At 29.4% G+C, this 25,435-nt stretch overlaps 1 protein-coding gene across 3 annotated transcripts; it reads right to left on the minus strand.

Moving 5' to 3' along the window:
- Positions 1–1,788: 1,788 nt before the first annotated feature.
- Positions 1,789–23,674, minus strand: LOC115716432 (uncharacterized). Of its 3 annotated transcripts, XR_009687986.1 has the most exons (25): positions 23,430–23,674; positions 20,763–20,980; positions 19,424–19,532; positions 19,180–19,281; positions 10,225–10,284; positions 10,060–10,138; positions 8,573–8,719; positions 8,347–8,471; positions 8,039–8,222; positions 7,926–7,954; positions 7,681–7,832; positions 7,478–7,580; positions 6,979–7,074; positions 6,834–6,886; positions 6,606–6,738; positions 5,209–5,271; positions 5,058–5,117; positions 4,792–4,953; positions 4,615–4,688; positions 3,802–3,895; positions 3,293–3,429; positions 3,116–3,196; positions 2,444–2,896; positions 2,112–2,217; positions 1,918–2,012 (listed from the first exon to the last, which is right to left on the minus strand). XR_009687986.1 is itself a non-coding variant. In XM_061115946.1 (24 exons), exons 1-24 carry the CDS (start codon positions 23,589–23,591, stop codon positions 1,926–1,928), a joined length of 2,616 nt encoding a protein of 871 aa, XP_060971929.1. In that variant the 5' UTR covers positions 23,592–23,673; the 3' UTR covers positions 1,789–1,925. The 3 variants fall into 3 exon arrangements, 2 of the variants coding, with proteins under 2 accessions (XP_060971929.1, XP_060971930.1); XM_061115946.1 differs by lacking the exon at positions 2,444–2,896 and having other exon boundaries at positions 1,789–2,012; positions 23,430–23,673; XM_061115947.1 differs by lacking the exons at positions 2,444–2,896; positions 19,180–19,281; positions 19,424–19,532; positions 23,430–23,674 and having other exon boundaries at positions 1,789–2,012; positions 20,763–20,898.
- Between the last annotated feature and the right edge of the window lie 1,761 nt (positions 23,675–25,435).

The following is a 25,435-nucleotide window of genomic DNA, read 5'->3' on the forward strand; positions in this document are numbered from 1 at the left end:
TTCTATATCTAACTGCTACAAGACCAGACATAATGTACGCAGTTAGTCTCCTATCAAGATTCATGCATGATCCAAGTCAAGTTCACTACTTCTGAAAGCGCCCAAGCGAATCCTCAGATACTTGCAAGGAACAAAATTCTATGGAATATGGTACGGAGTTACAAGTGACTCAAAACTTGTTGGCTACACAGATAGTGACTGGGCAGGATCCATGGACGACATGAAGAGCACGTCAGGATATGCCTTCACACTTGGATCAGGAATATTTTCATGGGCATCAAAGAAGCAAGCAACTGTTGCACAATCATCAGCAGAAGCAGAGTATATTGCAGCAGCAATGACTACAAGCCAAGCTATATGGCTCAAAAGAATACTAGAAGACATGGGAGAATCACAGAAAGAAGCTACAAAGATATATTGCGATAGCAAATCAGCTATAGCAATGGCGAAAAATCCAGTATTTCATAGTAGAACTAAACATATAAGCATCAAGTACCATTTCATCAGGGAAGCAGAAGCAAACAAAGAAATCGAGCTCAAGCACTGCAAGACTGAAGAGCAGGTAGCAGACATATTCACAAAGGCACTACCAAGAGGCAAGTTCGAGCTACTACGAAACATGATTGGAGTTACAGAAATGTGTACCAAGGAGGAGTATTAGAAATTGATACACATTTCTACAATACTAAATTAAGTCTAGAATTTTCTACACATTTGTAGAAAAACATACTCTAAACTTTTAGATAATTGTAGAATAATTTAGAATTTTCTAGACATGTAGAAATCCAATAGAACATAGGCATTTCTAGAAAACTTTAGTCTAGAAGTTTCTAGTTATGCATGCTTAAGAAATATGTAGAAATGTATGGATAAAATCCTTGAACTAGAAAGATCTAGAAGAAATAATTCTAGCCATAAAGTGTAAGGAGTGAGCAACTATAAATACCCCATCAAACTTCCAAATTGTAACCAAGCTTGAGTAGCCAAAGCAAGTCTTTTACTACTAGCCTACTACCTTGTCTCCTCTCTTACTACACACATAAAAATTAAAACACTACATAAGTCTTCCTTATCCCACCAATCATCCAACTTATCAACATCATCAAACTATTAACTACATATCCACCTATTCTAATCTAAACCAATACAAATTTATTCTCAAACCATCAATATGTTATCGATAGTTTATCGATGATTTTTATTTGTGATAAACAATTTGACATTTATCGATAGTTTATCGCGATGATTTCTGTTTGTACACAAAATAATGGTGTACACATAAAAAACTATCGATGACTCATCGATAATTACGTTTTGGCTAGAAAAGCATACCCACCACCATCTAATATCAAACAAACACAAATTCAAAAAAAACTCACGAAAATCTAAAAAACAGATATCACAATACATACAATGATCAATTTAAACTAAATCGATTAAACAAATTCTTAACTCACACTTTTTTAAAAAAAACAACAAAAATTTAACCTTTCGCTAAGGGAGTGGGTCGACGGTGGGGAATGGCAGTGGTTGGGAGCTCTGGGTCGTTGAATGGTCGAATGATGGAGTGGGTCGTCGGTGGGTTGAAGAGAGAGAGAGAGAAGAGAGAGAGAGAGAGAGAAGGTTAAAATTGATAATGGTTAAATTTTTAAGTATGATTAGTAAAAGTTTGCTTTTAAAAATACCAAATATATATTTTTGATAACTAATAAACACGGCCACACCTTACGTTATTTTTGTAATGAAGTATCTATAAAGTTTAGATATCTATTTTAAAAATAAATAATATATCTAATAATAAGTTTGATTTTATTTCAAATGTTGGAGAATGAGTCATAGATAAAATAGAACATCCCAATAAGTATAAAATAAAGATAAAAACAGTAATAGGAATAAATTAAAAGCCTTTTAGTCTAAGATCAACATTAATTAAAGTCATCCCCATAGGCAGAAGGAAAGCCCCTATATGGATTGCTAAAAGTTGTTACATTGCCAGGACGAGAAAACACAATCTGCAACCAAAATAAATATGTCTTCAATATTAATTAAGATTAATTAAAATCTTCTTAATTAATAGATTAATTAGTAGTTGATATGTATGAAATTTAAACCTGATAATCACCAATAGTGCGTGATTTGAAACCCGATGCACAATAATCAAAATAGTACTCCCAAGTCCTAATAAACTTGTCATTGAATCCAAGGGCCTTAATTTTACTGTCAAAACATACTCAAATTAATATTGATCAAACACCAATGTCTTAGCTAGAATATGTTATATATGAGAAATGTTAAAAGATATTAGTGGTGCCTAATATTTTTTTACGTGTCAATATTCCTATTACTGTAATTAAGTATCGGGTCCCATATAGTTTAGTGTAATAACTTTTAGATAGTATTGTTAGTTAATCGTAAAGTGACACGTCTAGAAGGTGTTAGGTACCACTGGTATCCAATAATAAATGATCCTTGTAACGTCCTCGCTTCAAGCCTCCATTAGGTCCTCACACCCACGGAATGAATGACTCTTATACACGAGTACGCCACTCTGGCTGCTTCCTGGATTGATGACTGACCCTATAGACCAACACGAGTGTTTCCAACATGCTTTGTCCTCACTCGCACGCTTCCTGGGAAAACTTCCCAGGAGGTCACCTATCCTAAAATTACTCCCAAGTCAAGCTCGCTTAACTGTGGAGTTCTTTCGAGATAGGCTACCGAAAAACAAGATGCACCTTGTTGATATAGGTAGTATCAATCAATCCATTTAAGCTCTCTTCAACTATGCAGTCCCATACCCACACAGTCTCATAATCATCCCACTTGACCTTCCTCAGGCGATGTGGGATTGCACAGCTTACCCGGTGTTTCCCCTTACGGATCCCGGGACTACTGACTGTCACAAATATTGATAAATTATAGAGAAATGCTAAAAGGCACCAGTAGTGCTTAGCACCTTTTAATGTGTAAAAATCTCTATTGGTTCAATTAAGTTTAATATAATAATTTTTAAGAGTATCGTTAGTCAATCGAAATGTGACATGTTTAGAGGTACTAGGCACCACAAGTGTCCAATAACAATGCTGTAAATGATAATACACATAATTTTACTAACCTTTGGTTTTCTAGAAAATTCTTTCTCCAAATCCTCAGTGTTTGGTAGTAATGAATTCCAATATTTTCAACGTGCTCCACACTACAGGACACTCCATCAACAATAATTAGTAAAAATTAATAAAAAGAGACAAATTGAATCAACATAATATATGTATATATATATATATATATGTACCAGAGTGTAGATGAAGTAGCCATGGCTGATGTTACTCTACTCAATGAAGGTAGACTTCCACCAGGGAAAATGTATTCTTTTATAAAGCCTGGACTTCTTATGTACTCATAGTATCGATCATCGGGCATTGATATAAACTATCAAAATTTGAGAATAATTAAACCATCACTCCATCTTAAATTATTACCTTAGGGCTCGTTTGGAACGCCGTATTAGGTTGTATTGTATTGTATTGTATTATATTGAGCTATATTTTATGCAATTTTTTTTTGTAAAAATATATGTGGTATAAACTTTTATGGACACCTAAATATATAATATTTTAGTATAAATTAAAATTTAACATAGTATTATATAAAAATATGATATATAATCTAATTCAATATAATACAATACAATACGACCTAATGCGACGTTCCAAACGAGCCCTTAAAGTATTATTAATTGAAACACATAATAAATTAGAAGATTAATACAGAAAAATAAAAGTATCATTTTCTTATTATTACCTGTAGAACAACAAGGCCATTCTCTGCTAAAACAGACTCACAACAACTAAAAAACTCTTCAATAAATTTGTGGCCAACATGTTCTAACATCCCACTACAAAATGCAACATATATTACACCAATTCACATGCTATTGTTTCACATGTACACTAAGTAAAAAAAGAGAATTGCTAAAAGACATTATTAGTGCCTAGCATCTTTCTCAGTGTCATACTGTTATTGGTGTAATTAAGTATTCAGTCTCATATTATTTAAAAAATAACTTTTAGAAAATATCGCTAATTAATTATGGGGATTAGAGCGCAACTTATAGAAGGTACTAGACATTATTAGTACTAATAACAATGTTCATGTGGTGCCTAACATTATTATTAAGTAGGGAAATTTACATAGTATACTAAGTTTTACTATTTTTTTATAAAAATACTGCCAGACAGTATTTTTTACTTTTTTACTGTGTTTTTTCATAAGTTTCATACGGCAGTATACTGTGTTAAGTTTTCACTAGTGTTCTACTGGTGTTTTACTAGTGTTTTACTATTGTTTTGAGTTGTTCTGCTTTGTGTTTTACTGGTATTTTATAAAAACACAGTATTTTTGAAAAAATTTCCGTGTGACAGTATTTTTGTAAAAGTTAACCCAAATTCTAGTATTTTTGTAAGGTTCTCATTAAGTATCAATAGTATCCAATACTTTTTATAAATAATTTGAGACTTGATATTTAATTATACCAATAATAATATAATACCGAAAAAATACTAGTCTTTTAAATCTGTATATTGTACTTATCTATATGTATTGTTTCACTCTCACCAAGATATGATTCTGTCACATTTGTAGGTAGCAGGCAATTGTCGATAGTCACAAAGAAGAAATTTAATGTTTTCCTGTTAACAGAATTGGTCAAAATATAAATAATTATTATAACTTATTTTTGTTTCTCTTATTTTGATAGTAAAAATGGATTAGTAAATAATAATTATTTGATACTTGAAGGCCAGCATCTCTAGCTTTCTTTTGTGCTAGTTTCAATTGCTCCTCAGATAAAGTGATGCCAGTGTAATTGCATCCAGTTCTTTTGACAATTTCAATACCCAAACTTCCCCAACCACACCCAATATCAAGAACTTCATGATTTTTATCAATTCTTGCCTGGATAACATTTTGAAAAAACAAAGAGGGAAATTAAATAAAATTATTTTTATGATTTTTTCATTATATTATAGAATTAATGTGTATGAAAAAGTGATACTCACTTTCTCAATTAGAATTAACATTTTTCGCATTTGTGCATTCTTCAAGTCTTCATCAATTGACTAGAATAATTCAAATTATAAATTAGTTTATAGGTTAAAATTAACCTTTAGAGCATTACTACAAAATCATTTGGGAATTTGAATTTCTAACCTTAAATATAGCACAAGAGTATTGCATTGTCTCATCCAAGAATAGAGCAAAGAGTTCATTACTCTAACACCAATCAATAAAAAATTGTAAGTTTTCTTTCAGAATTGGGATTTGAACATGAATATATAACGGCCAATTATTAGTATAAAAAGCATCTCTAATGGTAAAATTTTAAAAGATGTTTCGTGAAGTGGACATATTGTTGGAATTATTATTGTGGACTAATATAATTATGAGCTTAATACCATAAACACAATCATTAACTATGTGCCCAATATTTGTTCAATACCATAATGGGATGGTTAATAATCATATATTATGTTAGAAGCACATGAGAGCACCCTTAAAACTATAATTGGCCCATTAAATTATAGTATACCATTATTGGACCACTTAAGCCCAATTAGTAAATAACCCTTTAGGGTTAAAGGGGCATGAGATGTATATATATATATATATGTTATATATGAAGAAGTGGTTTTAAGGTAGGTTAATGGTAATAAGGTGAAGAGGGGATAGCTCCACATTGTGCTCCTCTCCAATCTTGGTTTTACATTGCATTATTTGGATTCTTGGATGCTCTAACATGGATCACATGGATGGTTCATCAATGGAAGGGATGTATGTTTATTTTGGTTTGTGATGCTCTAAATAAAATATAGATCTTGGTTAATGATTATGAGTAAGGAAGATTAACATTTTAATGTGTTTGAACATCTCATAATCTATATGATAATTTAACACATATTACATAGTAAAATATTGAGATGTTATACCGTTAGAGAGAAAATGATGTCATTCTAGAAATTTGCATTGATGCTATTCATTTTTTTAAATAAAAAATTGAAGCTAAAAAATTATTGTAGCAAAAAATTATGATATATATTAAATAATAATAATATGTGAGATCATAATTATAGTATTTTTAAAGAGTGCTATACATTAGAGTGTTTTTAGAAGTAAGAGTGTTAAAAATGATGTGAAAGAGAGATAAAATAAAATATATTTTTTTAGATAATATGTAAATTTTTAGCATCCTTAAAGGATGCTACTATTAGAGATGTTACTAGCTATTGGAGATACTCTAAGGGTGTTAGTAGGGGCTTACGCTCTAGGCCCCACCAAGTCCAAAATATTAATAAAGATGCCTCAAATTTATTTTTTAAAAAATATGTTTTGTATTTTTCCTATTAATTATTTTTTAAAAAATATAACTGTTTTCTAAAAATATATTTAATTTATTTTTCAAGATACTTTTAAAATATTATATTTTAAATTTTTATTATTTTATATAAAAAAAATTATAATTTTTTTATGTAAAAAAAATCCAACTTGATTTTTAGCCTAGAATCCCCAATTAAGTTGAGACGAGTCTCACGAAATCATAAGTATTTTACCAGGTCGTAATGACGAGAGATGTTTCTGCGAGCTTGTGTTAGAGTATTTTTCCTTAAAACATGGGTAAAGAAACATTTGGCTGAGGCAATAGTAGCTGTGAACAACAAGGGATTCCACCATTCCCTCATCAACCTAACAACAAGAAAAACCCTAGTGAGTTTTAGGAGATAAAAACTAGTATCAATCTTCCATTAATTATTAAAAATATTATCACATATTTTAGTCACCCTTTCTTGTTTAGTGAGGCTGAGGACTTTGATTCCATATTGGAAATAAATATCTACAAAATCAAGCTCAACAAGAAGTTATTAAAATATCAATTGAATATGTCAAAAATTTTACTAATTAAAAATCCTACATAGAGTTCTTTACCAAAAAGAGATTTAGTAGACCTTCATCTTTGTCAACAAGGGTGAAATCTCCATTAATATAAGCATCTGCGAGTCCTAAATCTGCCTCCATCATAATCTATCAGTGTAGATATATAATATTAAAACTTGTGATTATACCATATTTTTATCAAAGAGAAATGCTAGGCACCTTACAATAGAGGTGATATTTATTGGTATAGATTAATATTGTGTCCCACGCATTTTGATTTAATAAATAATACAAAAAACTGCTAACTACTTGTAACACGCTACATCCGTATGGTGGGGCATTGTTTATAGGGCTTCAAGGTACCTAGCACCACTATAAAGCGCCTAATAGCATTGAGCATTGCTAGGCACCAAGATGCCTAGTACCATTATGAGGTGACGCCTTATAATTAGTTAACGGTTCTTTATAGTCTTAACTAAAGTAAAATAAATGAGATCTAATATTGAATTGCACCAATAACAAAAAAAAAACTATATATGTACATATATACCTTCCAATAAAATTGTGGATTGTGAACTTTGATAGTTACTTTATGGGAACATATTTTTGTGTTTCCTTCAAAAGTGAAAACAGTGCCTCCTTCTTCCAATATACTGTTATGATACAAACATTTTATATACATGATCATCTCACATGAAACAAAATATATATAAGTATTTCAAATTCAAAAAATATATACAATAACTTAATTACATGAAACATCCTGCAGTGATAAACTTTGTAAGAAATTTAGTAACAAAAAGGCGTGCTCCTCTTTCCATCATAGAAGGTACCATTGGATTTGGATTACCAACAATTAGCTCACAACTTTTTCCAATTAAGTTATATGCTACAACCATTCCTGCCTACAAATTATAAACATTATTAATCTAAGAGAAACAATCATTTCACTGTCTGTATTATAATTTGTTAAATTTAATTAGTTTAGTAATAAGTACCTTTAATCCATCCTCATAGGATCCATAACCTGAAATAATAAGTAGATATATATATAGTGTGATAATGCTAATGAATAAAAGTATGATTTTCTTGTAAACAGATATATTATTACCTTGATCATAAGCTCCGCAAAACCAAATTCCTCTTTTTCCTTGAATTCGATGAAACTCGAGTGAAACTTTCGATGAAGTAAGAGATGGGAGTGAATGGGTAGTTGAAAACTTAAGCAATGTTTGTTTTGGTGGGTGATTAGGATTAAGAGTCACAAAAAAAGGGAGACTTGTTTCACCAAGATTCTGCATATTCATAGTCATATATATCTCTAGTATAATTAATTAAGTTTATTCAATTAAGTTTGACAGAGATTGTATATATATATCTATATATATATATATGAAACAATTTGTGTGTAATGATCACCTGAATCACATTGAGCCAGTATGTCAAACATACTTTATTGTCACTACTTGCTAGGAAGTTCAATGCACTCCATGCAGCTGGGTTTTTGGGCATTAAAGTTTTGTCACGATGAAGGTAAATGTCACTGCCAAAAGAATTAAAGTTACATGTTTGATTAAATTAAAATAATATATATATATATGCATGGTTTGAGATGATTTAGATTAATATAGGAGGAGAAAACCTATATAAACATATTGGATTGCACCAAGAACTCTTTGTTCAACAGGAGTAGCTTGGTCTCCAAGTAATCTCAGAGCTTCAGAAGCATGGACAGCCAATATGCACCCATTATACACTTCTTTAGAACCATCTTCAGTCTCAACTACACAACCTATTACAATTTTATTACAAATCATAATATTACAATTCTATTGCAATATAATACAATGACTAAAAGATAAATTAAATAGACTCTACAAAAAATCTTACTTTTAGTCACGTCAAAAATTTTGACTAAAAGTTAAAAATTGTGACTAATTACAAATCATTATTCTTATATATATTGTGACTAAAAAATCTGTGCCTAAATGTATATTATTCACAAAAATTACATTTTGTTGTGACTAAATATGTTTTTAGTCATAATACTTGTTGTGACTAAAGCTAAATTAGTGACAATTACTTGTATCTAAATAATATATTTTAGACACATGTAACTTTTTGTTGTGACTAAAAGTTACATTTAGTCATAAAAAATTTATGTTGTGACTAGAAAATTGTCACTAAAAGTAATTATTTTTTGTAGTGAGATATTATAACAACATATACACTATATTATGTATATATATATAAAAGAAAAGTAGAAGAAGAGAGATTACATCACTTGTATTATAACACACACATATACATATATATAAAGAAGAAGAAGAATATGCATAGAAACACTTGCTTACAATTTTGAGTGTATATTAATGGGGGTCACCATGACTTGAACAAGATATTATCATCTTTGTCCAAAAACTTGTTAATTTTCCTATCTCTAAGTATTAAGGGAACTCCCTAGGAAATAACTTTGGTAATAATCATGCATTTAGGGTTTCTAGCAAAGTACTTTCTTGATGGAAACTTCATCATCTCATATGAGCATTGTAGACCTCTATTTATAATGTTTTAAGACCACATTAGAAAATCAAAATCAGTTTACCACATTGTTGTTACCATCATTTTAATTGGAGTTTATTGGGATAAAAATATTGGACAAGAAAGTTGAAAACATGCTCATGAATGAATTCATGTACGTTTATTGACGTTATTTCAAAATTTGCTCCAGACAAAGGAAAACAACCGTAAAATAACATGTCATCAACCATAAAGTAACTGTCTCTAAAAAATCTAATATTGAGTTTTGTAACTCCTCCTCGAGCTAAATTTTTCTCTAACGTCTTAACACCTATTTAAATTATATAAATGAGTATTATAGTCGTTCCTAACAGTTAAAAATTTATTTCATTAATTTCATGATAACCTCTCTATAATAATTTACTTACTTACATATAATTAAATGTAATCATTTGTTACAATATCATTTTTCAATTTTATAACTACTCTTATATTATAAACCACGTGTATTATTAAATTACATTATATATTTAATTATTAAACACTTATTAATGTTTTTAATCTATATTATATTATAACAAATAATATAGTAAAAAGTAATTGAGTACTAACCCTCATCGATAGTTGAAATCATTTGTACCTCGGAGTAGGTTTTAATGTGATAACCTTTACTCTCTAGCTTCTCTCTTACCTATTTATTTATTTATTTTTTAAAAAGATAAAAAATCAATTACAATCAAATTTCATATTTATTTTCTTAAAATAAAAGTCACTTACTTTATTGACGTAACACTGTACATGTCCTTTGATTGTAAGCCATTGAGGGTGATCATAAAGCTGCATTAGTCAAAAACAACAAATTAATAAGTAAATGGCAATTTCACCCACAAACCCATTAATGTGTGGCTAATATCCTACCCAAAATACCCATATGATCATCAGGGTATTACCATTGCATTATAGTTGTGTAATATTCCAAAAATTCAATTATAATTATATATTTAATGGTTATTTTATAAAATTAATATGTATATTAAGGGAATAAATAAGTCTGATTATAATCTGATTAGGTTAGTTATATAAAGATCATCATTAGAAGTGGAGAAAATACGTAAAATTTATTAATTAGAGAAATTTTATTAAAAAATATGAACAATATAAATACTATTTGTAAAATAAAATATTTTCAAATAAAAACTCAATTGGTTGGCTAGAAATATCACGTCGGTATAAGTATGTGAATGTGATATCGAGAAGTTATAGTTGATATTAATTGATATTACCGAAATATTATGAGGAATTTGATTATGACCATTTTACCCTTAACTTTTTGAATTTACTTAATAGCCAAGAAAAGGTAGTTCAACCTCTAAAGTCTAAATGTAGATTTTGATTATGAGGAATTTGATTATGACCATTTTACCCTTAACTATTGGAGTTTACTTAATAGCCAAGAAAAGGTAGTTCAACCTCTAAAGTCTAAAATGTAGATTTTGAGCTGATTTTATTAATTGAACTAAGAGTTCAATTGAGGATAAACAACAAAGCAAAGTCACTCTCTCTTTCAATATCTCTATCTTTCTCTCGGCTAAGTAAAGACTCAAGGAGACTTAGGGTTTCAGAGCTTGTTCTTCAATAAATCAGCCATTTAACCTTGTTAGAAGTAGTGTTGAATTGAAAGGAATGATCAATGTAACCCAAGTTCTCCTCATCTCCTTTGAATTTTAAGTTAAGTTTGGTTTTGTATGAATTTTTTGTGGATTAGGTTTTGTAGAGTTTGGTTGGGTTTACAATTGTTTGTATGTTAAGTTTTATCCTGAATTTTGATAGATTTAGCTGTTGTAGTCATGTGTTTGGGTGAGTTTGAGTTTTAGAAATCAAAGCTCACTCAACAATGGTGAATTGAGATTTTTGCCATAGTTGTGCTATTTGAGTTGCGACACATGTTTAGAACTCATATTAGGACAATTTTAGAAAGTTTGGTAGGTTTTAAGGAAGTTTGAAATGAAAAATCTCAAGTTTGTAGTTATGGTGAACTGTTTCTCCAAGCAGGATCCCAAAAAACGATGAACTGTTTGGGGATCCGATTACTTGGTTGGGGTATTTTTTTGGGTGCCTAGATTTTTATGTTTTCTCGATATTTAGGGTATTGCCATGCTATTTATTGATATAAAAATTTTTAGTTTTGAGTTTAAGTCTTAGCACAGGTTCAAATGAGTTATTTATTGATTTACCGTTGTTGTGACATAGGGCCCCGGATCGTTGAGCGATTTCTACTCAAGTTGATCGACACGCTTGAATTTGGATTAAAAGTACAAAAAGTACAATTGTACCACCTAGCATGTCAAAATGTGATACTGTAATTATCGTTTATTGGAGAGAGTTATTACTCTATTTTGAAATCGTTGTTAGGTTTCTTATAAATTAGTTGTCTCATTAGGCAGCGATATAAGAGAAAATTACTACTCTATTTTTGAAACTGTTGTTAGGTTTCTTATATATCGGTTATCTCATTAGGTAACAGTACTGACATTGATTGTCTAATTAAGCAACGTTATAAGAGATGGTTCTTTATTAGATATCGGATAATAATGGTTCTTGTATAAAGTAACAATAATAGTTTGTCTTATTAGAAAAATATGTGGTATTAATGAATGATTATATTGTGTAGAGTGATTTCTACTTATGGATTAAGTATGTGAATACTTGATTATGATTACATGTGTATTATTGCTTATGTTTGTATACTGATATGTGATGTAGTGTTATTATATTTCGAGCTAAGCATATGTGACTCACAAGTTTTGTGGTGCAGGTAAGGAAAAGAATAAGCTAGGAAAACTATGAGTTAGAAGTCTTCTCCGGTAAATGTACATATCATCTCATCCAACTCACAATGATGAGTTATCGAAATTTTAGTTTATGACACTTTGACTTATAAGTGTATTTTGGAATAAAACTGTACTTGGTATTATTTTATAAGAAATTTAAGGAGATCCCTGACTTTAAAAGTTATAATGCCATGATTTATGTATTTAAAAATAATTAGTAAAGTTTTAATTAAATTTAAATTTTATCTGAACCGATAGTTTATTATTATAAACTAATTTATAAAACCACACATGTAACGTTCCTACAAGTTAAAGTGTACATTTAGGGTAGGGTTCAGTATAGGGTGAGCTTACAAAAATATGTACAAAACACATAGATAGACTTAGAATTTTTGCTATTTATGGGCTTAATTGTTATAAAAAGTATTCATACTTATTTTAAATAAAACTTATAATCAATTTTAGTAAATTTATTTAGTTTTGTGGAGGTTTAATTTCTATAAAAATTATTAGAAAATTTTATAATGCACCACTTAAAAAGGAATGTACTGATGCACCCCTGACCCCTATCTATTTTGGTATCTGAAATATATTTTTAGTCAACTCATGGTCCTGTAAGTTATAGTTATTTAAGATGTTCTAAAAAAATTTGAGAAATACAAAAAAAAAAAAATTAACACATCAAAAATAGAATTCAAACTGTTTGTTGCACGCGTTATTGTTTTATTTTGTACACGTGTGAAATAGATTGTTTAAACACAGTTTCTATTGTAAATTATTCGAAATTTCTCCAAATTTCGTAAGATGTCTTAAATAACTATAACGTAGATAGGGTAGTTGATATATTTGTAATAAAAGATAGATATTTTTACTTTTTTTAGATGTAATAGTAGCATCGGTATAATAATTAAAGTAGATTGCACATATTATAATGGCTATACTGTCGGTATTTTGTGTTTCATGTAAATACAGATTTGATATCTTGTGTTTTTAATAATGCTTATTTTACACTTTGTATTTTAAAATCAAACATATTTGGTACCCCAAACTTAAATTTATTTGTTAAATTTATATCAATACAATCAAATTGTCTTCAATTTTATGAATCTAAATTCAAATGTAATTATTTGATTACATATAAGCAAGAACTGTTTGGTCATATTGATAAAATTGTATTAATTAATTAAATTTTATTTTAGGATACTAAATATGTACAATTTTAAAATATAAAGTATCAAATAAGTATTATTAAAAATCTAAAGTACCAAATATATTTTTTAAGAAAATACAGGTACTATATAGGGATTAGTTCACAAATACACAAAAACAACAAAAATTTTACAAAAATACTGTTTTACAGAATTTTAAACATTTGTACGATTTTTTTTATTTTATTTACAGAAAATACGGTCTTTTTATGCTGTACTCTTGTTAATTTGTTATTGATTTTTTGTTATCTGTATGTTTTTTTTTTTGTTGTTTTGATGTTATTTTTATGTTTTTTTTATGTAGTTTTCTTGTTGTTTTCGTGTTATTTTAATGAAAAACTGTAAAAATATAAAATAAAAATTCTTTAAACGTAAAAATGTAATTTTTTTTTTACAAAAAATAGTGCATTATGTAATTATTACTACTATATTCCCTAGATAATATATGCAATACCCTAGAATTAAGAGAAGGATTAATAAAACCCTAATTAGATAATTATGAATAATTGAGGAATTATATTATTATATAGTTCAATATGTGAGAGTTTATTTGATTAATTATGTTAAGACCCCGTTGGTGAGCTAGAGGCATTTTAGTAATTATGACCCGGGAAGGGTAAAATAATTAAATTAATTTAATTACATGCTTATGGAACTATATTATTATATAGTATGCCTGTGTTGTCTTTTTCAAGTGTGTTCTGACAGGTTGGCGTGGTATAGTCACAACCGGGTATTTCGGATTGAACCGGGTTCGGGTCCGAAATGCAAATTTGATTGAATTATTTGGCATTTAATTTGATAATGAGAAATCTGAATTTTATTTGGAAATTAATGAGCATGAAATGACTAAATTGCCCATGTGAGTGTATATGCATGCTTTATAGCCCTATAGGGGCATTTTGGTCTTTTGACCCATTAGTTAGTTATCATCAAAAAGGGAATTTTGACAAAATGAGAAATTCATTTTCTGGTTTGTTTAGCCCTAGCCGAACCCCCCCTTTTGCTCTTCTTAGTTCATCATTTTCAATTTTTGCTTTAATCTTGAAATCTTGCTTGGATTAGAGTAATTGTTGGTGATGGAAGCTTGTGGGTGATGGTAAGCTTCAAACTTTGCTACTCTTGAGTTTAATTTTGAGTTTTGTTGCTGAAATTGATGATTAGAAAAGCATGTCTTTGGGTATTGAGTGTTCTTGGAAGCATGTGAAGTGGATTGGAGTTTATAAATGATTATTTTGTTGTTTGAACTTGTTTAATTGTGGGCTATGCATCTTTATTTATTAGTGAGTTTTTAGGGTTGTTTTCAGAGGTAGAAAGTCTGATCTTTTTAGCCCTATTTATTGTTGTTTGGATGAGTAAAGCTTGTTGTGATATTCAAGCTCTTGATTATGTGGTTGAGTTGAATTTTGCTCAAGTGTTGAGCTTGTTTGGATTATTGTTAATCTGATTATAGAATGCTTGTTTTGTTGAAGATTTAGACCTGATTAAGCTATGGTTATTGTTTAATTGTGTGGATGAGCAAGTTTGAGTTGAAGAACTCAAAGCTTGCTCAACAATGGCACTTTTTGATTCTTGGTGAAATTATTGTGTTTGAGCTGTAGGATATGTTTAATATATCATATGTTGATGCTCTGGAAAGTTTGGTGGTGATTGGGGAAGATTTGAGTAGGTTTTGAGGGCTTAAAGATTGAAAAATTTCGTGTTGTTGCTGTCCAGACAACCGGAATTCCGGTTGGCTATATCGGGAAATGCTGAATTTTATTTTGGCCATAACTTTTGACTCGGGACTCCGTTTTGGGAGTTCTTTATATCGTTGGAAAGCTCGTTCCAAGCTCTATGTGATTATCTGTATTTTAAATGCCATGAATATATTTTATGAATGTGAAATCAGGGGTTAACCCTATTTATGAAAATCCCGGATTGTGTGACTAAGATTACCGGCACCTGGTCAGTTCGGGGATTTGGAATCTCTGCTTTTGCGGTACAGTAGGTAAGACAGTAGTTTGCACATAGAGTTAAGCGCGGTGGCGCTCATGTTGTATATTATGGTTGTGATTAATTAAGAAACCGAGATTAGGGTTATTACCCTAAAGTGAGCGGTTTAATGGCCTAAGGTTATTACCCTAGTAATTATTAATGTGTAAATGCTATGTCATGCTAAATATATTGTAATAAAGAATTATGCGCTCAAAACATAATTAAGTTAGACTTGCTAAATTAGTACCTTGAGTTTGATAGTAATGTGGTCTAGGGTTATTACCGTAGAATTTATGTGAAGGTAAGAAAGCGATGATGTACAATAATATTGCTAATCAAGTGAAAGCATGAATTAGGGTTATTAATTTCTATAAGTGTTATTTTGAGCATGCAATAATATGTTATATGAGAGATTATTTGGTATACAAGTTAGGGTTATTATCCTAAGATTTTATATGCTATAGTGTATATGGAATGTATGTATATATATCAAAAGTTATGTGTATAAGACATAACTTGATTGGACCTGGTATATATTATCAAGATAAACCACTGAAAGAACGTAATGTATGGATTACGTAAATATATATATGAATAGGGTTATGCGAGCAAGGCATAACCAGGTTAGACTCGGTAATTATAACCGAGATAAACCTTACAAAGGCTTTATTGTAAATAGACGTGTGAGCGTAACACGTAGGTCTATGCCAAATAGACATATATAGGCGTGTGAGCGTAACACGCAGGTCTATAGCAAATAGACAAATAGTACAGTGGCACCATTAATTATGTAATATATATATTGAGATTAAGGATTATGCGTTCAAGGCATAATCAGGTTGGACTCGGTAACAAGAACTGAGATGAACTGTTCTAAGGCCTTATTGTATTTAGACGTGTGAGCGCAACACGTAGGTCTACGACACGTAGACATAAATAGGTATGTGAGCGCAACATGCAGGTCTGTGTCACACAGACAAATTTGAATGGCATTATTGTTTATATTATATGATGAGCATATTATTGATATGTTTTATACTGTCTTGCTGGGCTTGGCTCACGGGTGCTCTACTGTGCAGGAAAAGGTAGGACTATTGCTGATCAGCCATGAGTGCAGGAGCTGGACGAAGAATGTACATGTCCGGGCCATATCAGACCAAGCGGGTTGGGGTCTACCAGTATTGTATTTTTTGAGACTCTGTTTTGCCGCTTAGGCCGACTGAAAGAAAAAGACTGGTAATAATATTTTGTAAATGTTTTTGTTGAGAATCATGGGGTTCCATCTCAAAACCAATTGGCAATGAGTGGAGTAGCCCATGTTCTTATATATGGCTCAATTATCTACCATTTATTGCATGTGGGACATTGTCCACAATATTCCCCCTCAAGATGATGGCTATTTTTTGCTCATCAATCTTGAACCGTATTAGAGTGGACATGGTCACTATCTGTATAGGTGCGGATCGGATATGATCACTTGCCCGCAAGGGAAATGGCTCTGATACCATGTTGAGAATCATGAGGTTCCATCTCAAAACCAATTGGCAATGAGTGGAGTAGCCCATGTTCTTATATATGGTTCAATTCTCTACCATTTATTCCATGTGGGAGGGATGACCAAGCCTGTGATGCCAAACCGTGGCAAAATGCTGGCTGTCATGAACAGGATTGCTTGTAGTGGTGAAATTAAAGGCTTGAGGATTAGTAGACTTGGTGGTAGGATTCTTGGATCTTGGGGAAGGAACTTGTAGCTTGTAGAGACCTTCACACAGGTTACCCCGAAGAAGAACCTGCTTGGTTTTCTTGTCCTTTATAAGGCAACAAATATCATCAAATTCAAGAATAACTTGGTTATCTTTGGTAAATTGGGAAATGCTAAGTAAGTTTTTGGTAACACTTGGCACATGGAGTATATCTTGTAATACTAAAGACTGTGAAGGAAAATTTGTATTAACTGAACCAGAACCTATATGCAAGATAAAAGAGAAGAGCCATTACCTACAACAACTTTGGCCTTTCCTTTGTAGTCAGCCGAAGTGGAGAGATTTTGAGTGTCATTGGTCATGTGGTGGGTAGCTCCACTATCCAAGTACCAAGCATGAGAGTTGTCATGGCTGCTGTTTGTTTCTGTGAGTAAGGCTTGAGGTGAATCATCATTGTTTTGGGTGGGTGAGGAATTGGGTTGAGAACCTGTGAAATTGATATCAAAACGGTGATAACATTTTACCACGCAGTGCCGGCTTCGCCACATAATTGGCAAACAGGTCTATTTCCTCCTCCTCTTCCACCTCTGTAAGAACCTCTACCGCCCCTTGTAGATCCACGATTTCCACGATTATAGGTTGTTCCTCGGCCTCCATTGTTGAAACTGGTATTAGCAAGATTTGCTTGAATATTAGTCAACGTGTCGGTCGAGAGTTGTTGAATTCTCATTTCTTGGCTTTGTAACATAAATTGTACTTCTTGAAGATTCAAAGACTCGTATCCGGATGTGAGGTTAACCACGACAGCCTTCATACTCGCATCCTAAACCTCCAAGAATGTACAAGGTACAAGTTCATCATTCGACAATGGTTGGCCGGCGAAGGCTATCTGCATATTGTTTCATTTTCAAAATATAGTCCTCGATCGATTGGCTTCCTTTCTTTGTCGACTGAAGGAGTCCTCTGAGTTGGAGCAATCTTGCTCTGGATCTTGTTGCAAAGAGTTGAGAGAAAGTATTCCAGATCTCAGCCGAAGATTGACAATGAATGATATGACCCAACATATTGTCAGAAACAGAATTCATCAACCAGTGCATAAGGAATTGGTCAAATCGCATCCATTGTTGATATTCTGGGTTAGGAGTGTTACCTGCAAGAGTTTCTGGAGGTGCTGGACGAGCTCCAAGGATATGTCCATCAAGATCATAAGCACGAACAGCAGCTAAGGCAATAGATCTCCAAATTGTGTAGTTGTTTCGATCGAGTCTCAGATTTAGGGGAAGTAGGTTGTTGTTTGGTAGAGCAGGTGGTGCAATTCTCTGGTTTTGCTGTTGTGCACGTTCTTGTTCTGGTGCATCAACTCGGCGTTCACCATTGTTAGACATGGCTCTGATACCATGTAAGAACTCTGAAAAACAGAGTAATGGAGCAGAGAGAGAAAGGGAGAAGAAGAGAGAAAGATGAAGTTGAATGAATGAAATGGATGCTCAATCAGATTAGATTGGCATTGCTATTATTTATACTGTATTAGGAGTTACATAACAGGTTGTTACAAAGCAAGAAAAGAAAGAAACAAAACTAACTAGTGATCTGTTATAACAGTACACCAGAAACTGTTATACCAGAAAAACAGTTAGACCTTTAACTAACTTTAACCACCTATACAGTTTATACAATTCCAACAGTTTTTGGGATCCCAACTTCTGTAATTTTTAGATTGTAAAGTTTAAATTATTACAAGTTTTATTTTCCTTTCGTTTATGATTAAAGTTTAAATTCTGCACTAATTTTATTAGTAATCCCGTTTAGGGGATTAGGGCTTTATAAGTATCTTGGGTAGCGTGCCTAATTATTTAGGGCGTTACAATATATGTAGGTTCAAATATATATAATATTTTAGTTTTGAACTTTTGATCCAACAATAATAATAATAAGATTTTACCGAAAACATCCTTAATAGTTAATATTAAGTGAGTAAATATATTTGAATGGCCAAAATATGTATATATATACCTGAAAGAGATAGTGGTTACGACAAAACGAAAGGACAGAGAATGCAGAGAAACTCATAATAACTTCTGAATGGCAACTCCATATCGAACAAACCATTGGAATCTATATAAATATATATATATATATGTACATATATATATATATATAGATTATATATATAGATACACAATATTAAATGAATTAGTATAATATGTACAAATAGACTTGAGTAATTAATAGAAAAGGGTATAGTGTTTAATCTCACAAGAAAAGCTTTCATGAACAAGTTGGAGTAACCATGAGACTTAATGAACTCTCCTAACGTTTCATCTCGCTCTATTATGTCTCGGTTGTTCTCAAGCATATCAACATAGCTAATATGGTCACAAAAATCAAATAAATAATTATAAGCAAAATGAAAATAGAGTATCTATAATATTTTATGTAGACTAAGATCATGGAAAGATGTAAAAGTTAAGCTATATTTTATACAAATTAAAAGTAGTTTTGTAATATTTTTACATCAATTTTTATTATTGTGTTCCAATGCATAATTATAAATCTTAATGTAAAATTTAATATGTTATTTAATATTCACTTAATAATTTATTAAAAAATATAAAGTAATAATAATACAAAATTAAATGTAAAATTTAATAATAAAATAATAATATAAGTCATTTATTTAATGTAAAGAATTATGATAGTTAAAATTTAATAATAAAATATTAAAAATAACATAATGGTAAATATAAAAAGTATTTATTGTGATGCAAATTTTGCATCATGTCATATTGTAATGCGAATTTAAATAATTTTTTATTATGTGAGATTTTTGCATCATGATTTATCACACCATTGGAATAGACTTTAATAAAGTGAGCTATATTTTGCGCTTGCATCACTTATTTGCATCTCTATTAATTGGAGATGCTCTAACATAATTAAGTGTTGCTCATTCAGTGTCAGTATTAATATATAATAATAATTATATAATCGGTAATACATTGTATTACTATTGGGCCATAATAGGATGGACATAACGTACTAATACGCTCGGGCTCATCGGCGCACTCTAAAATATTTTTGGCTAGTCTTTTGGGCTAAGACAACTAATTTTCTCACATTGAATATATATAATATATTGGGCCCATAATACCTTATAAAGAGAATTGTGCTCGTGATTGGTATTTTAAGGTAGAATGGTTGTGGTCAAGCCTAGCTTTGGGCATAAGTGGGTTAGGTTTGTGCCTACAGTCCACCTAAAAAAAATTATCCTTTTAAATTTATTTATTTTTTGTTAATTTTAATAATATTATATTTTTTTAAATAAGAGTCTAAAATTTTATTTTTTTTCTATGACCCCTAGCTATATTGTAGAGAGAAAGAGAAGTGTTCATTCATCACACCCAAGCTTTCTTTTCTCCATATGTGACCATTGGAAATCAAGATTAAAATATGTTCTAAAATTAAATATTTCGTCTTAGTTAATATGATCATGATTTGTTGTTGATTGTTATTGTTAATAGCATGTTGATTGATGGTATAGTATATATTTTTAACAGAGAAAGCATGTTTTATCAAATTTTTCCTTAATTAATTACCTGATAGTATCATCCTTGAACTTGACAATTTCTCTAATCATTTGATAGAAATAAGGATTAAAGAGATTTTTCTTTTGAGCAAATAAACTTGAGAAGCCATTTCGAGTACCCCACTCATACCCTTTTCCTTCCTCTAAGCTTACTGAGAATGACATATCTAATGGCTCCAACTCTACTCCAAGCTTATCAAAAAACTCCATCATCTTTGGATATGTTACCTGCCAATTCATTACATTTGATATATATATATAGGGATTGTCTACTGTGGGGCCGACTCTTTCTACCCTACAGTATAAGGATTTTTTCTCCACCAGTTATCAAGCATGATTTTGAGTTTCACTTTAATACAATGCATTTCATTGTAGGAAATTATTTTATTTATTTTATTATATTAATAAATTTTTGTTTACTATTCTTTTAAAGTTCTTTTTTAATAAATAAATTGTTTTTTTTTTTTGAAACTTAATAAATAAATTGTTAGACTAAACAAGATGAAAAAAAAAATACAATTCTTAAATGTGTGCCTGATTGTATAATATTTTCTTTTTTTCATGTTTTGTTTTTAATTTTAAACATTTAAATATAAAAAAAAATATGTTATTAATTTTTTTTAGAAATTAAAAAAGGGATTATTTTATACACCCAAAAATAACAAAAAATTTACATTTTTATGGATCTAAAATTATTTTATATTTTACGAATTTAAGTTTTTTTTTTAAATACGGAGAGTTATTTTCACATTATTACAACAGGAAAACAACGTGAAAATAATATTTCTTTCTAAAAAAAAAACAAAGAAAAATCTTTTAAAAAATAAAATTCATAAAATGTTAATATATAAATATATAAAAATCTGATCTTAAGTGTATTGTGTAAATTTTTTTAAATAAAAATGTGTTTATAACTTTTATTTTTATGTTTTAGTTTTTTTTTTTTTTTTTGAGAAAATACCAGTAACTTTCATTAAGAAGTAAAATCATCCATAACAATGGATTGTACTTCGTTGGAACAATCCTCCAACTGAAACACACGACCTGACGAGAAACAAGAGAGAGAGAGAGAGAGAGAGAGAGAGAGAGAGAGAGAGAGAGAGAGAGAGAGAGAGAGAGAGCGAGAGAGAATAGTTTTAATTTTACGTTTTAGTTTTTAATTAAGTGAAAATAGTGAAAACAATGTGATAGAAAATGAGAGAGAAAGTGATGAGATAAATGAAATGAATTTTGATAAAAGAAAGTATACAAAATAGATTGTGATTAAAAAAATTATTTAAATGAATTTTTAAAGAAATTTATTTTATTTTCAAAATTTTCAACTATGTGTTTTATAAAAATTATTTTAGATGCTTTTTAATTGGTACCGTACCAATTTGTTTCTCCTAAACTTATTGTTTTTTGACAGAAAAAATAAAATCTAACCAACTTTATTAATTAATACTAAAAGCATACTACAATTACAATTTGCTTTCATATGCTTTTAAGGTAGATGAAAAGCAAAAAAAAAAAAAAAAAAGAGTTTAGGAGAAGCAATTATTTTTTGAAAATAAATACCAATATAAAAATAATTCAAATAAACATTATAAAAAAATAATAATTAAAAATAAAAATTAATAAATTTTTTAATTATTAATATCATTTTATTTTTTAATAAATAAATATCATTTTTATATTATTATAATATCTATAAAGTTTTAATTGTATACAAGCAGTCTTATCGTAAGAGTATATACCTTACATCATAATAACCACACGATCTAAAATCAATGGTTAAAAAAAGTACCCTACCGGTAGGGAACTCTTGCTAGGTCCTACCATAGTCTTGCCCTATATATATATACTAGGTGATTGTTACGTGCCAAGCCACGTAGTGTTAGTTTTATTTAATATTTTAGTTTTTTATTTTAATTAATAATTAAAATAGTATAATTATTTGAACGATTTGTTTTATAAAAATAAAATATGTGTCAGTATATTTAGTAAGTAAAACATAGTTGTGTTATAGTAATATATGTTATTAATAATAAAATGTACATTAATCTTCTAATTGAAAAAAGTTCTATTATCTCATTTCATATTTAATAATAACTACACAACTATATATTTATAGACTTTCACATTCTTTGCAAATTACTAATAAGCACCAATAATATTTTCATATTCTAATATTTTTCAACCTTCTCCTCTTGGTGATAAAATTAAAAATAAAACTAAAAATAAGCACAAACATATAAGGTAAATACTAATTTAAGCCTATTTCATCTTTTTTTTTTTATTATCTTTTCTAGATATTTTATCTATATTTTTTTAAAAAAAAATAAATAAAAAAATTATTAATATTCTCCCAAAATAGGTTTGTTAGAGAGATATGTGGCTAAGATGATTTTTTTAATTTAAAAAGAGATTATTAATATTTAAAAGATGGTTTATTTAAAAGATTGTTTAATTTTTTGGGTTTAATTATTGGGTTTATTTTTTAACGGGAGATCAAACCTAATCGTTAAATTTAACAGAATATTCTTTTATTTTTAAGTATATTCTGTTAAACCAAGAAATGCCGTTAAATAGGTACTTTTAATATAGAAAGATATATAAATATTACATTATTCAAATATTTTAGAAAAATATATATAATATATATATAGAGAGAGAGAGATAGAGCATGTATATATACACTATTAAAGGCCATGAAAGCAAGATCCAAATCAAAACCATCAAAAGTAAGAGTGTTGGGATGGCCTTGTTTCTCATACACAACCACTTCAACTCCCTTTTCTGCCAAAACATAGGCTGAAACCAGCCCACTAATACCACCACCAACCACCGCAACTCTCATCTTCTTCACCGTCACAAAAGAACAGAACAAACGATTTTTATTTCTTGAATTTACTTTGATTGATTTCACACCTTGGAAACTCCAAGCCACACCAATTTATAGTCTTTCAAAATGTGAAACACTATTCAAATAAGGGTAAATACCATTTTAGACATTGTGTTTTGTAAGAGTTATCAATTGGACTCTCTGTTTTGTTAAATGACAAAATAAATCATGTATTTTCCAAGATTGTACAAATAAGATCTTGAGCTTAATTTTCAACAATTTTATTTTTTAATATAATCAATTTTAAGACAATTTTTGACACGAACAGATAAAGAAAATATAATCAGTTTTGTCATAATATCTCTAGGTCGGATTATTATTAAGTTTTATTTTCAAAAAAAATCAGTTTAGAGTCCTATTTGTACAATTTTGAAAAATACAAGGTCCATTTTATCATTTAACAAAATAGATGGTCCAATTAGTAACTTTTGCAACATACAGAATCCAAAATGACATTTATCCTTCAAATAAAGAAAAAATGTATACAAGATGTTGGACAACATTTAAACTAATTCAATTATACCGAACTAATCTAATTTAATCCAATTATGAAAATTTATATATTTAATTAGATTAGATAGGTTATTGAATGATGCTTTCAAATCCATTTAAAAATCAATCAAATCCAATCAAATTACATGTAATATACATTACAAAAACGTTATATTTATTTATATATAATAAAATAATATTTAAATTTAATTTTTTCTTATTGTTTATTAATGTTTTATGGATCCTATTACATATTACTAAAGAAATACTTAAAAAAAATTCTAAAAACTCATGTATAGTTTAATTTTTATATATTTGTTTTATTAATTAAAATTAAAATTAAAATCAAGCGTCGAAGTGAAATTTAAATAAAAAAATTAATTAAATTTAATTATTAATTAGATTAGATAAATTAGATTTTGAAGCCTAATTAAATTGGATGGGAATATAATTTTTAAAATCTAATTATTAACGGGATTATTAGATTAGATTAGAAGCAAAAGGTTGGATAGCCCTATTTAGAGATGGAAATTTGACCCGCAGGGACAAGTACCCACAAGTACTTACCCAAAATAGGGCGCGGATTACCCGCCTTGATGGGTAATGGAGCGGGGATGAGGTGCAATTTTATACACCCAAAACGGGTTTGGGGTAGGGTCGGGAGTGATACTACCCACCCCATTTTATCCCAGATATATACTTTCCAAGCATCCCATATAGTTTTCTACTTATTATTTATTACATATTAAAATTAATTGCTATAAATACAAGAGGAAATTATATTATATACTAACTTTACTTTACTTGTTTTAATTTTTACTTCTATTTTCATATTTTTTAAGATATACATACTTTTATAGATGACGTCCTTATTAGACTCCTTAGATTAATCTAAATTATATACTAGATTTAAGTGAAAATGAAGATATAGTGGACAACCCCCTCAAATATCAATTTCGATTTCATATCTTATAGTTTTTTTTTTTTTGACAAAGTAATATATTATATGATCTTATGGTTTCTTTATTTTAAAAAATTAATTATAGTATGGCATGTTAAGTATTTATTTAATGAACATGAGCTGTATAATATTTTTAGTTAAACTATATAATGTTATTATATTTTCAATAAATTTGTTCATTACTTTTTAAAAAAAAATAATTATATAGATGTAAAATAGCTTTTCATCTCTTCCAAGTAGGTAGGCAGAAAATGAATATTTAGAGCTTCTAATCTATATTTGAAATGAAGTTAGACATGTGATTTAAAGTTTGAAAGGAAAATGTGGTTTAGTTTTAAGTAATATT

Source organism: Cannabis sativa, chromosome 5 (assembly GCF_029168945.1).
Source record: "Cannabis sativa cultivar Pink pepper isolate KNU-18-1 chromosome 5, ASM2916894v1, whole genome shotgun sequence".
NCBI lineage: Eukaryota > Viridiplantae > Streptophyta > Magnoliopsida > Rosales > Cannabaceae > Cannabis > Cannabis sativa.